The following is a 12,969-nucleotide window of genomic DNA, read 5'->3' as shown; positions in this document are numbered from 1 at the left end:
CTTTTAGTGATTTATATGAAGGTGCGTTAGAGAGATTAAACAAATTGCATAACATAATACTGTACAGAATTAGTAAAATTTAAATTAGTAACATGATATATATGATTGCTTGCGAATATTTTTAAAGCTGGTTAAAATGTAATACTTGATAACGAAATTGTTCAAGGTAGAGTTGTTTTTTTTTGGTTAACTTAAATGGTAACAGTTTTAAGTGCATGAATCAGGTAATGGTGAAGTTAAACCACTTAATTTCTGCATAAAGGGGATAATTCTAAACTGCCAAGAAAACGGTAGCAGCGACATAGGTAGAAATATTAACTTGGCATCCCAGCCAACTACATATCTATTGCTTGGTTTTGTTGACAAAATTGCATCTTCATAAGCATTGACCACTTGAACTAGATTTGAATTTGTACTGCTTTTATAGAGGTTGGTAATGTTGGCAATATATTTTTCATTAAAGTTGGGCCCATATTCTTGCCGAGTCGACTTATCAAGTCGACTCCACTTTTGCTTGATTAGTTGAGCATGCAAGTTTGGGTCAGACATGTTGGTCTTAAATATGCTGGGTTGTAATGTATGGACTGTGATGTTGAAAGGCTTTAGCTCATAACTTAAACCATCTGATAATGCTTCCAGTGCACATTTTGATACTCCGTATGCATTGGACATGATATTTAACCTGGCATTCATGCTGGATGTGTTTATAATCCTTCCTTGGCCACCCCTTTTTATCAAGGGCAAAAAAGTCAACGTGGCTCGGATTATCCCAAACAAGTTGACATCTAATACTTTCTGGTAATCTTTAACAGTGGTCCAATCAAAAGGAACTAAAGCTGCAGGAATTGCTGCATTATTAACCAACGCCCAAAGTGGTTTTGAACCAAGATCCTTCACTACAAGTTCAAAGGCATTTTGAATACTCTCTTCTTTCGTAAGGTCAAGCTGAAATGCCTTAAGTCTTGGACTTGTTTCGTTGTTTAGTTTTACTTTGGATTCATCTAATAAACATCCAGCATATACATTTAAACCAAGGTTGTCTAAACGCTTGGCTAGTCTGTTGCCAAACCCAGTACCACAACCTGTTATGAAAACATACTTCTCATTAATGTGCTGAATTCTAGGTGCAGAAACAAAGTAATCCTTTAACAAATACAAAATCCCTAAAGTGCCAACAATAATTGCAAAGATATAAAGCATGATTAAATTTGCAGCAGCTTTTAACATAGGCTGTAAAATGAAAATCAAATGTTTAAATTAGATATAAATAATTTATTCTGAAGCTAGCAAAACTGTATAGCTTTGGGGTCATTTTAAAAACAGAAAAATATAAAAACTGGAAAACTTATTTAACTTTTTTTATGCTGGATGTGCGCTCAACCAAAGACAGAATTTATATAAAAAGGAAGTCAACCGCGTTAAACTTTGGTTTCCTGCTGTATTGGCATAGTTTTTGAGCAACTGCACAACTACTTAATCGTTGAAGTTACTCATTAGCATCCATTTTTTGTTGACATTTTTCTTCCATTGTCACGTGACCAAACGCATGTACATATGTTGATGTCATTAATCAGTGAAGCGTATCTTTAGCTCTGCGTAAAGTTTATTGTCGTCAGATCGTCGTTTCGTTTTTTTTTCGATATAAATAGCTACCTTGAGTGCGAGTTCTTGTTTCAACTATAAGTTTATAACTGTAATGTAATGTTAGTTAATGTACTAGTGACAACAATGACAGTTTTGCTCACTGGCGACTTGCAAAGGTTGTTGTCTAGTAAATGCAAAAACAACAGTGACATAGAAGACTGTGATGTCAAAAAACACTTATCAAATGCAAGTATATGACATTAAGACACAGTAGTTATTACTATTAACCCTCTTTTTTATATTTAGCAATTAAAGTTGGAAAAAAAATAGAAATATGCAATCAAACAGTATTAATAATAACAGTTTGATATCCACTCATTCCTACAATGAAATACAATATGAAGAAGCTCACCCATTGCCGGATTTATCGGATATGTTATTGTCCAACGAAACACTGTGCGCCATGGTTGATAATTCAACACCAGGTGGAGCTGTCTGTCAAGTAATGGGACCATGTGATGTAAACTACACAGCATTGTTACAAGACAATAACAATGAGCATTCCTACAATGACATGACCTCTTTTGCAACTATGAATCCAATTCTTCAGCATATCGGTATGTTTATATTAATGGCAATAAAGATATGATTTATTTCATCATTTGAACAAGGTTACGAACATGTTTATATAAAAGACCAAAAATGTGGTGTAGTGGTTAGAACTTTTGGCATAAGGTCCTGGGTTTGATCTACATAAGGTCCTGGGTTTGATCTACATAAGGTCCTGGGTTTGATTTACATAAGGTCCTGGGTTTGATCCCCACTGCTCTCATGCTGTAGCACTCTTAGGTAAGTTGCTATAAACGGTATCAACTCCTGCTGAGACAATACTCAATCAGCAGCTAAACTATCGGGCAGTTATAATTTATAACATATCAAACTGCTGAAGGCAACTCGAGACTGGATCGGTGTAATGAACGATATGCTGGGTTTAGGTAGTAAAGTCAACCCTCCCACATCGAGGGTAGATAAATGTGTAAAATAAAGTTTTTTTTTAGATTCAACTCATCATGTCACGGACTCGGAGGCCGAAGAGAAATTTTTGCATCAGTTTAATTTGTCGAAAAATAATAGTAAAATAATATCACCGAAGGAAGTGTCTTTTAAAGTTACTCCCTTTACCAGAAGTAATTTAAAGTTTAAGACTAAAATTGGTGCAAGCAAAAGAAATGAACAAAATAATGGTAAGAATTTCTTTTATTAAAGGTTGTTAATTTATTTTAAATCTTTTCGTTAGAGACAAATTATGTTATTAAAGACAAATTCATTATTATTATTAGAAAAGAAGACGAATTCATTGCCAAATGTAAGCGAGTTAAAAGAACCTATTTCAAAAAATGAAAAAGCAAAACCAAAGAAAAGGTAACAACTATTAAAATAAAGCCTACTTATCAAAACCATACAAATAAATATTACTTATATTGAAATATATTTCTGTTTATTTTATTAGAAAAATTGTAGAAAAACCACAAGCCTGTCAGGTGCCCTCAAAAACTTTAAAAATATTAAAAAAAGATGGGGGAAACACTGTACTGCCTGTTAACGAAGGTAAAACTCATTATAATTAAACTTTATTATATACTTAAATGTTTTTTTAATGTTTAGTTGCAGGTTTATGTGCTGTATGTTGTGTGGCTTACACTTCAACTGAGGAACAGAAATCACATTTATCCGACCCGGAACATATCATCAAAGTGGAGGTAACTAAAAAATAGTTGCCATTAAATAGATTAACAGTTTATAAAATACTATCTATTAAATGTGTTACATATTTTTAAAGGCAAAAAAGGGAACAGATCATAAAGCGTTAAAAGACGAGCAGAAGTTTTTCGAAAAGATGAAAATGCCAACCAAGTGCCAGCATTGCTTTAAACAAATTAAACTTAAGAATGAGTTATATATTCATCATAGGAGGCACACTAATTTACAACCTTTTAGTTGTACTAAATGTTCAATGCGATTTTATAGAAGTGGGGACCTGCTCTCACATTTAAGAAACCATACTGGTAAGTATAATGTTTTAATGTTAATTTTTTACTTTTAGTTTAAAAATCTATGAAATTGAGTGAAATTTAAACGTACCATAAAGAGTTTAGTTAGTCGTACGATTGTTTATATTATTCCTGAGCGTAGTTTATTGTTTTTTTTTCAATTTAGGTCATCATTCATTTCAGTGTACAGTTTGTATGAAGAGAATGGCCTCAAAGGCAAAGCTGGAATCTCACTTGATTGCTAAGCACGGCCATCAAGACACAAGGTCAAGAAATTTCAAATGCACTGTAAGTGTACAAACAGTTTTAAACCCATTTTAAACTTCTTATGTCATAAAATTATTGTTGTAGCAATAAGTCATGCTTTTTCGTATTTGCACTATACACATATTAAACTCAGGGCACTAGTAGCAGTTTAATTATTACTACCCTTAAGGACAGATTTACATTTATTAAATTTTTGTTTAGGAATGTAATGAGGCTTTTATGTCCAAACATGAAGTGAACAGACACATGAATTCTCACACCGGATATCGACCAATCAAATGCTTCGTTTGTGGTCATGGGTTCACAAGCAATCATGCATTAACTGTTCATCAAAGAATGCATTCCGGTTTGTTAAAAAGAAAAATATAAAAAATTTATTAAAAAGCTAGAGAGCATTTGGGCGAACAAAGAACTTCTATAAATTAGTATTGGCAACTATTTTCAGGCGAAAAACCATATGAATGCACCATTTGCAAGTTCCAGACCCGGTCACAGCAACTTTTGATGCGTCATAATCGCACGCACACCGGAGAAAAACCGTTCAAATGCACGATCTGTGATTATTGTTCTGTCAGTTCTGCTGGTTTAAAGCGACATCTGATGATACACGCTGGCACTAAACCGTACAAATGCCCTTACTGTAAATACAGGTAAACTGAATGTTTAATTTTTAAACTGTAATATCTTTAAAAGGTAATATCTTGAGTTTAAGTAAGTAAATGTGCGGCATAAATTTTTGGCAGACGCTTTAAAGTTTTAGGGATGCTTTTAGGCTGATTTAAAAACAAAAAATGTAATTTTTTTTAGGAGCTCAAATATAGAAAACTTGCGCAAGCATGTAAAACAAACCAAAAAGCACGACGGCCTTAAAGTCTACCCTTGTCCACATTGTGATTTTTCCTCCGATGATAGATTTGTGTTTGTAAAGCACATTAAACAGGTAAGAATTAAGATCAAATAAAAAGAATAGATAACATTCCAGCATTTTCAAAAATTATTTCATTTTAGTCTCACTTGCCCTATCTTGATGAGGAAAACGAATCTGCTGCGAAATTATCCGGAATACTGATGACTGACGAACAAATTGATGAGGAACAATCGGATGATGTTGCAGCCTCTTCTTCCCAGACTAAAGACAAGATGTTGAGTCAATCTGCAGAAAAGGGTAAAACCATCGGTTTCTGAGTTTGTTTAAAAGTTTCTGTTGAAATTTAAAAGATCATTTTTGATTTGTAGATCCACCTCTCTGTGAGCTTGATTCTACAATTTCTGACAAAAGAGAAACCAATTTGTACGACTCGATAACGGAAAATTCGGACTACAACGTCCCCCACCAAGCCTTGTCTTTTGAAATACAGCAAGACAATTTGCCAGACAAGCATAGCGAACATTATTATGGCCAACAACAAAGGGAGAGCACCAAAAATAATATGAATTTTGAGGTTCGACAGCAAAACAATTACAGGATTCCTCAGATCAGCTCTATGTATAATCCACAACAACAGAAAATAGCACCTAGTGTTGTTGTTAAAAATAAAAATAACATTCAAGATTTTAACACACGAAAAGAACTTTTGGCTGTAGCTGGTAAGACGATTGAAAAGAACGCAAAACAACAGCAAGAAAATGTTACAACTGATGAGCAACAACAACAAGAAAAAAATATCAAACAGCGAGAAAATTGTCAAAAACCTCCAACAAGTGTTTCTGTGGAAAAACTACAGCATAACAGTAAAACTTATAAGCAACAACAGCAAGAAAAAAACTCATACACTGACAAACAAAAAGAAATTAACACTCACAGTTTGTCTCAAGCAGAAACAAACACAGAAGAAAGCCTAAATGCTGAACTTTTAAATGCACTGATCAAAATACCAAACCTACAGAAAGTTATTTTACCCCAGGTAATATAGGAACATTTTTTCTTTACCTGATTTTATATATCTTTTTAATTATAGAATTATTTTTAAATGCTAGGGAAATGGCAATGGCCCAGTCACTTTGGTTATTGGAGGAGCTTCTTCCAATGAACAACCTATTGAAGGTAAGTAATTCACTCTGATATCGGGCCAATTGTGCAAATTGAACACTTAACCACATTAAGTTGCATATAATTGGGCCAAGCAATGTAGTAGTAAATTAATTTGTATGGTTGAGGGAACCAAAGTTAAAACTTGAATTTCAATGTACATACTTTAATTTAATGCCCACTTTTTCTGTACTCTGTTCTTATGAATATGTAGATTTACAGCGTAGATTTCTAATAACTTTTAGTTCAAATAGATAACGATGTACAAAACGCTGATAATACTAAAACACAACAAGATAATGCTAGTTCGAATCAAGAAGATTGTGTACAAAAACCAGAAAATAACAAAAAGTAAAAAATATAATAAATTAAAAAACTTTTGTTTTTGTCATTTAAAAAAAACACATTAAAATTGATATTTTTTAGTTTGGAGGAACAAAAACATTACCATTATGTTATTTCATCTGGCGGAATTCACTTATATCCAACTTAAATCAAAAATATTTATCAAACTTTCAGAAATAGGTAAGTATTTTATTGTTGTACCTTTATTTTTTTGTTTATATATAAAAAATATCTAAGTATCGTAAAAAAGTTGATTTATGTTAATAACATTGCATTAGAAAAATGTGCAAATCAATAAAAAAAGTAAGAAAAATAGTTCACACTGTACCGAGGATTAAGAATTCTAAAAGTTTTAATTGTCATTGTGATTTTCCAACCCATTTAAGATCATCTGTTCTTGGTTGCATCCCTGTTAAATAGGTCACAACTTTTTCTAACTTCTTCCAAAATTGAAATTTTTCTAAAGGATAATTCATCCAACCAGTTGCTATGCAAAAATACCTACAAAATAAAAAAAGAAAATTTTTAATAAAAATTTTTTTTTCAAAGATTTGAAAAAAAAAAAAAAAAAAAAATAATAATAACAATTTTTTTTTCAAAGATTTGAAAAAAATTTTCTGCTCTCAAAAATTTCAAGTTTTTTCCACTTACGTTTCTGGACAAGTAGAGCAGTGATGTCTTATATGATGCCAGCGTGGCATAATCAGATGAAACTGCTGCAGTTTGGACACAAACCAAGGTAATTTTTCTTTCGTGTGTGCCCATTTATGTATTTGAGTGGTTAAAGAGCCTAAAAGCGCGTAACTGAACAGAAAGACATGGAAGTTGTAGGAAGTAGATATTTCCTCTAGAAAAGAAAAAAGTTGTGTTAAGTTTTTCAAGATATTAAGATTTGAATTTCTTATTAATTAAAACCAGGCCAAATAGTTTATAAATACTGGTATTAGGTTTTCTATACAACAATGAATAATTAATACTGTGATGTGACGCTAAAAATGACACAATCAATTTCATGATTTAAAACATGCGATGAATAGCAAATGTTTATACAAGTATAAGGCCAGATATGACATTCATTAAAAACAAAAACAAAAAGAACAATGTATGTTAATTAATACTCATATCACAAAAAACTGCATTAAATCACAATTTGTTAAATCACAAGTTAAACTTGCCTTTGGTTGAGGTAAACAAGTACCATAGACCAAAAGATGCGTGAATGATAAAGGCTGTGAAGTTGTCGCCATTTGTTGTAAGGTAATGGTGTCTCGTAAATGCTAGTGTGTCGAAATGATGAATGCGTAAGGGTTTGATATAATTTTTACCCAAAATGGGAGAATTAGGTGTGCCCCAAGTGTCCCCAGACCAGTGCATAAGCCCCGACATAAAGTCTGCTAATAACCCACCTAAGACTAAAAAATGTAAAAAAAAACTTTTAAAATTTATCTTAAAACTTAGAATTTGTAGATTTTTTGCTTTTTAAAATCAAAATCTGCTCTAAAATTTAAATTTTGACAACTCCAAGTTTTTAACTTACTTATCATAGAAATCATATAAGGTAGGTTCGATAGTTGAAAATAATTCACTAAAAATCCGATATAAATAATCATCATTATGGTTCCGATATAGAAAAAAATGGTTTCCTTTATAGTGACTAAAAATTCCAAAATTTTAAAATTTTTTAGTCATTTTATTTTTTTCACCAAATTTTTAAAATGTTTTAGTTTTGTTGTTACCTGATGGCACTGGCATAAGATGTTTGTTTTTTTGAGTTTTTAAATTTCCATTACTTTCAGTTTGGGCATTGGGTCCCATTTTTTTAAGAATTTGAATTTTTTAATGCGATAAAGTAATCCTAAAATGTTTAACGAAACTTAAAATATTTAATCTATAAAAAATTTCAAAAACTTGACTTTTATTTTTTAATAATCCGAAAACTAATTAACATATCTTTTAACTAATTTATTTTTTTTTTAATTTTAAAATTCAAAAACTAAAATTATTTTATGCCTATCATTGTTTTATTAAAAAATCTGTTTTAAAATCTAAAACATTTAACTAATTAGCGCAATAATTCTAAATCTTTTTTAACTAAACTGACTATTTGTTATTGAACAGCTTCCTTATCACATACACCAAAGCTATAATTAATATTAAATTTTAAACATTACATCGTGAAAAATCATGTTGTGTTGTTGTTAATTTCTAGAAACTAATGAATCATGATAAGAGTGTAACTTTTTAAAGTTGTCTGGGCAGGATTTGTTCGTGTAAACTTTTTACTTTTTTTTCACAGGATGTTTTTGTTTTTTTGAAAGTAAAAGTTTTTTTAATTGTAAGAATTTTGAATTCTAGGTAAATTAGGCTCTTCTGATTGGTCAAGTTTTTAAAGTCACCTAACTTTTCCTTTGAGTCTTTTTAAGTCAGGATTTACATATTAGAAATTTCTGATTTCGTAATCTCTCTTTCATTGTTCTAAATGGTTAAATTACCCAACTAATTTAAATATTTGTTTTTCAAAATGACCATTTCCTGTAGGTGTTATTTGTTGGCATTGGCAGCACAAACTAAATTTAAATATACCCTGTACGTCAAACTATTTAGTTTTACCAAAATTCCTACCTGACAAAAAATTACTTATTTACCGGGAACTACACTTACTAACTTGTTTATGTTTTTGTTTGCATGTTTTTAGTAAAACGGTTATGATTTGAGCAATAACAGACTTGTATTTTCGTATATAGGGGATTTACTACATTAAAATGAGGTCATTCTTAAGTAGCACAAACTTTTTTGGTAAACATTTTATTACTATGTTAATGTATTATAATATAAGCACAACTTCTGAAGCACACACACATTTTTTGTGAGGAACATAATTGATTGATTTCGAAGCAAAAACGAATGAATTAAATTCATTAATTTACTTAAAATAATGGAAGGGCGTCTTTAAAAAGCGGAAGAAATTAATAAAATGAATATTTAGAGAAAGGCGTTGCATAAATTAAATAAAAATTTACAATTCGTCAAAGTTGATAAACAAAAAACATCAATTTATACTGTGTAATTAATCAGAAGTAAGTTGCGAAGTTATGTTTAGTAAATAATTGTTATGATTTTATTGATTAATTAAATTACATATTAATCAATATTATGATACAGTGTACTAGTATTTATTCTACTAAATTTTAAAAAAATTGTTGGATAAGTTAATTGGTTTTTACTGTGGCGTAATTATTAAAAAAAAACAATAAATTTCATCGAAACGTTGATAAAAAAATAAGTAACACGCAAAATTTAAAAAACACTGTCACATTTTTTCAAGTTTTTGTGTAAATTAGTTATCACCATAATACATTGGTTTTTAGTATGCCGAAACAATCTTTGAAAGTCGATAAAATATGACAATTAATTACAAATTCAGATTAATTTTTAATTTTCCATAATTAAACACTAACCGTGCGTGAATTTTTGTAGGGAATTGAAATTGGTGCGATAGATGAAAAAATACTATAAATTAAATAGGTGACAGTGGTGATTATCATGATGGTAAATGTAAAAAAAGAAATAGGCACGAAGAAACAGTAACATTCTTAAGTTGACTCTATTTAAAAAAATAAAAATCTCATTTATAAATTGTTCATAAATACTTCAAATACTGTAAACTAAAAGTAATCTATAACAGTAGTATAATTCTAATAAATAATAATAAACTCTTTCATAATTAGCTTTTGAATTGAAAATACTTGTGAAAGTAAGTGTATGTTATAAATTATATGGACCAGCCAAAAGTTAAATAGTACAATTGAAATTAAATTTAAGCAAATAGAATTATGAGAACAACAACCACGCCATGCCATTAATTTTTGTTAGCAAAATTTTCGATGTTTTAGTCAGAAATCCCTTTGGAGGCCCATTTTAAATCATCCGATCGAGGTTCTAGACCAGTAAAATAAGTGATAGCTGATTCAAGGAAAGTCCAAAAATGTAGTTTTTCAAGAGGATAGTTCAACCAGCCAGTAGTAATACAAAAGTACCTTAAAATATTAAAAAAAGTTATAAACCGAATACAAAATAAATTTTAATCAGTTTGGTCAATGTAATATTATTATTAAAATCAGTTTTAACTATTTGTATTACATACATTTGGTGTAATATTGACTAGCCTATTTTAGATTCAAAAAACAAATAAAAGATTTTTCAAAGCAAATAGACTAGGACAATAAAGCCGAAACCTAAAAAGACTTTGTACTGTTTAAGTAAATAAATTTTTGACATGGCACTTTGTTTTAACTATCTTAGTCAGAGCATTGTTTAAAAATTTCTCATTCTAAAGCATATTATATAATAAAGTTAACTTTTCATGGCTAGTATAGACAATACAACCAACCTTAAATACTAACTGACAGAATGTATTGGGTTTTAAATTGTTGTTTACAATTACCAAATGTGTTATACCATACTCTTTTGTGTTGTATACTCTTTTTTCTTCTTTTGTTAAGGCAGTGCAATTTGTTTTGTTTAAATAAGGAAATACATTCACTATTCAGGTTTTTTGTGTATTTTAATTTTTGGTAATATTTAATGCAGTTTTAAAACAAAAACATGCCCTTTAAACCTATTTTAGTATTTTTAAACAATTTATTTTAAAATTATATATTTTTATTTTAACATCAGGCTATGTTATATTATAACAAAAAATTTAATTATAGCAATTTTTTTAAAATGGGTGCACATACATAAATTTCCATATCACCTTACGGTGATAGGTTTTTCATTTTTTTTATCGATGAGGGGTGTGCTATTATGATGTGTTTGAGCTATCCGTAAACGCCGGGCTCAAAGGCGAATAATGTGGCAATGGTGCGGCTCAAACCCAAAACCTTTCGGCTCGTGGTCCGATGGCATTAACGGTTCACCACACTACCGGATTAAATGTAATCTAATTGATTCATACTTGATATTTAAGGCACACTTACGTCTCGTGTGGTGATATGTGATGAATTCTGTGATGTTGTTTGGGCAGAATGATGTGATAGTTTTGAAGGAATGCGACCCCCCAAGGCAACCCACTGTGTGTGTGAGACCACTTATGTATCTGGTTGGTAAGGCACACAAAAACGGCGAAAAAAAACATAAACACGTTAATGTTGTAGTAAGAGTTGATGGTTTCTGCAAAAAATATAAAAGTTTTTAACGAGTTTGCATAAAATCTGTTATGAATTTTAACAAAACAAAAGCTAATGATAAGCAAGCAAAAGCAAATTTTTTAATTTAACAAAATAAAAAATGTTAAGTTTGCGATAAAAATTATTAAAATAACTTGTATTAGAAGATGTGTTATTTTTTTAAACAACTGCTTGGCCATTTATCAGTATAAACTCCTGCTGAGCCAATACTTAATTAGCAGCTTAATTATCGCAATTATATATCCAGACTAATGTTTGGGTGGAGGTAACTGATGTTACTCTTGGTATGGGTCGTAAACCTTTCGACATCAAGGATAAATAAATATAAATTACAAATAATCATACCCTGAGGTTGGGTTGCAAATCCCCATATGCAGAACAACAGTGGAACTATGGTCACCATAAAGTTGTCACCATTTGTTTCTATTATGTCATGACGAGTTATCGCGGTGGGATCAATATGGTGCTCACGAAAAGGTCTGATGAAATTTTTACCCAATATTGGGAGCTCGATCGAGCCCCAGCTGTCTGCCGCCCAGTGGACAAAACCCGACGCAAAGTCCGCTGCTAGTATCCCAAAAACTAAAAAAGATTTTATATTATGATATTGATTTTTTTAAATCCTTAACATTGTTTCTTTTAATCTAGTAAATATTATAAGCCAGCAGGATGGTGTATTGGTTAAAACACTTTGCTTCACTACGTAAGGTCCTGGGTTCAATACCCACTGCTCTCATGTTGTAGCGCAGTGAGTAAGGCAACTTAAGCTTGGTTAGGGTAACATGTTACTCTATGTTTAGGTCGTGAAGTCGACCTTTCTACATCGGGGATAAAAAAATATAAAAAAAAAACATTTTAAGTTGACAATTTTAAGTTGGTAACTCACACATTGCTGGTATAATGTAATGAAGATTAGATGGATTAAAATGTAGAGTCAGAAAGCAAAACTGCACAACCAAAAGTATGATAGAAATAGTGAAACATATTTTTTCTTGTTCCCGCTTAGCTAAAAATAGATTTTAAGAACCATTATTGATAATAAATCAAATTTTACTGTTTTAAAATAAAAATTATCGATATTTTTACCTGGTGTGTATAAGGTTCCCAATTCTTTTGCGCCTTGATGGTGGCGTCCAAATTTTGGTGTTCTTTTTATTTTTTCAGCAGTTTCATTTAAGCCCATTGTCAAATTTTACAGGATAGTTAGCAACTACTACCATTATTCTATTGGCTGTGATTTCATAAAAAAGAAAAGAAAAAAAAATTAGTTAGAAGTTTGTATTATCAGATTATGTATATTTAAAAGTATTAAAAATGGTCATTGCCTGTTTGCGGTTAACAAGTTAGTGCATATTTTGAAATCACCAAACCAAAACGACCTTAAAATAGGTGGCATATAAACCTAATTTTTTGTTTAAGTCGGTCAGCTAGAAGTTATATCTTTACAGTTTAAATTTAGTTAGCTACATACACTTACTATCTTGCTTTTGACTAATATCATACC

General features: G+C 30.6%; 4 protein-coding genes across 6 annotated transcripts; 1 reads left to right on the top strand and 3 right to left on the bottom strand.

The window, feature by feature from the left end:
- Nucleotides 1–111: 111 nt before the first annotated feature.
- Nucleotides 112–1,219, bottom strand: LOC145760402 (dehydrogenase/reductase SDR family member 9-like). Its single transcript, XM_082574286.1, has one exon. It carries the CDS (start codon nucleotides 1,198–1,200, stop codon nucleotides 208–210), a length of 993 nt encoding a protein of 330 aa, XP_082430412.1. The 5' UTR covers nucleotides 1,201–1,219; the 3' UTR covers nucleotides 112–207.
- A 685-nt stretch (nucleotides 1,220–1,904) lies between these two features.
- On the top strand, nucleotides 1,905–11,507 carry LOC145760380 (uncharacterized). Of its 3 annotated transcripts, none has more exons than XM_082574260.1 (17): nucleotides 1,905–2,201; nucleotides 2,643–2,828; nucleotides 2,925–3,006; nucleotides 3,095–3,192; nucleotides 3,250–3,344; nucleotides 3,425–3,650; nucleotides 3,802–3,923; nucleotides 4,104–4,248; nucleotides 4,348–4,552; nucleotides 4,710–4,842; nucleotides 4,911–5,067; nucleotides 5,139–5,806; nucleotides 5,880–5,946; nucleotides 6,186–6,282; nucleotides 6,358–6,456; nucleotides 6,878–7,015; nucleotides 11,246–11,507. In XM_082574260.1, exons 1-15 carry the CDS (start codon nucleotides 1,919–1,921, stop codon nucleotides 6,422–6,424), a joined length of 2,631 nt encoding a protein of 876 aa, XP_082430386.1. In that variant the 5' UTR covers nucleotides 1,905–1,918; the 3' UTR covers nucleotides 6,425–6,456; nucleotides 6,878–7,015; nucleotides 11,246–11,507. The 3 variants fall into 3 exon arrangements, with proteins under 3 accessions (XP_082430386.1, XP_082430385.1, XP_082430387.1); XM_082574259.1 differs by having other exon boundaries at nucleotides 6,177–6,282; XM_082574261.1 differs by lacking the exons at nucleotides 6,878–7,015; nucleotides 11,246–11,507 and having other exon boundaries at nucleotides 6,186–6,399.
- On the bottom strand, nucleotides 6,209–8,150 carry LOC145759668 (plasmanylethanolamine desaturase 1-like). The gene is made up of 5 exons (XM_082573518.1): nucleotides 8,013–8,150; nucleotides 7,814–7,930; nucleotides 7,452–7,688; nucleotides 6,928–7,123; nucleotides 6,209–6,777 (listed from the first exon to the last, which is right to left on the bottom strand). Exons 1-5 carry the CDS (start codon nucleotides 8,089–8,091, stop codon nucleotides 6,636–6,638), a joined length of 771 nt encoding a protein of 256 aa, XP_082429644.1. The 5' UTR covers nucleotides 8,092–8,150; the 3' UTR covers nucleotides 6,209–6,635.
- LOC145760407 (plasmanylethanolamine desaturase 1-like) lies at nucleotides 9,115–12,692 on the bottom strand. Its single transcript, XM_082574291.1, has 5 exons — nucleotides 12,552–12,692; nucleotides 12,352–12,471; nucleotides 11,811–12,047; nucleotides 11,256–11,448; nucleotides 9,115–10,313 (listed from the first exon to the last, which is right to left on the bottom strand). Exons 1-5 carry the CDS (start codon nucleotides 12,646–12,648, stop codon nucleotides 10,166–10,168), a joined length of 795 nt encoding a protein of 264 aa, XP_082430417.1. The 5' UTR covers nucleotides 12,649–12,692; the 3' UTR covers nucleotides 9,115–10,165.
- Between the last annotated feature and the right edge of the window lie 277 nt (nucleotides 12,693–12,969).

The sequence above is a fragment of the Corella eumyota genome, chromosome 7, assembly GCF_963082875.1.
Source record: "Corella eumyota chromosome 7, kaCorEumy4.1, whole genome shotgun sequence".
Classification (NCBI taxonomy): Eukaryota; Metazoa; Chordata; class Ascidiacea; order Phlebobranchia; family Corellidae; genus Corella; species Corella eumyota.
The sequence above is the reverse complement of the archived record's forward strand: the minus strand, read 5'-3'. Positions and strand labels throughout refer to the sequence as shown.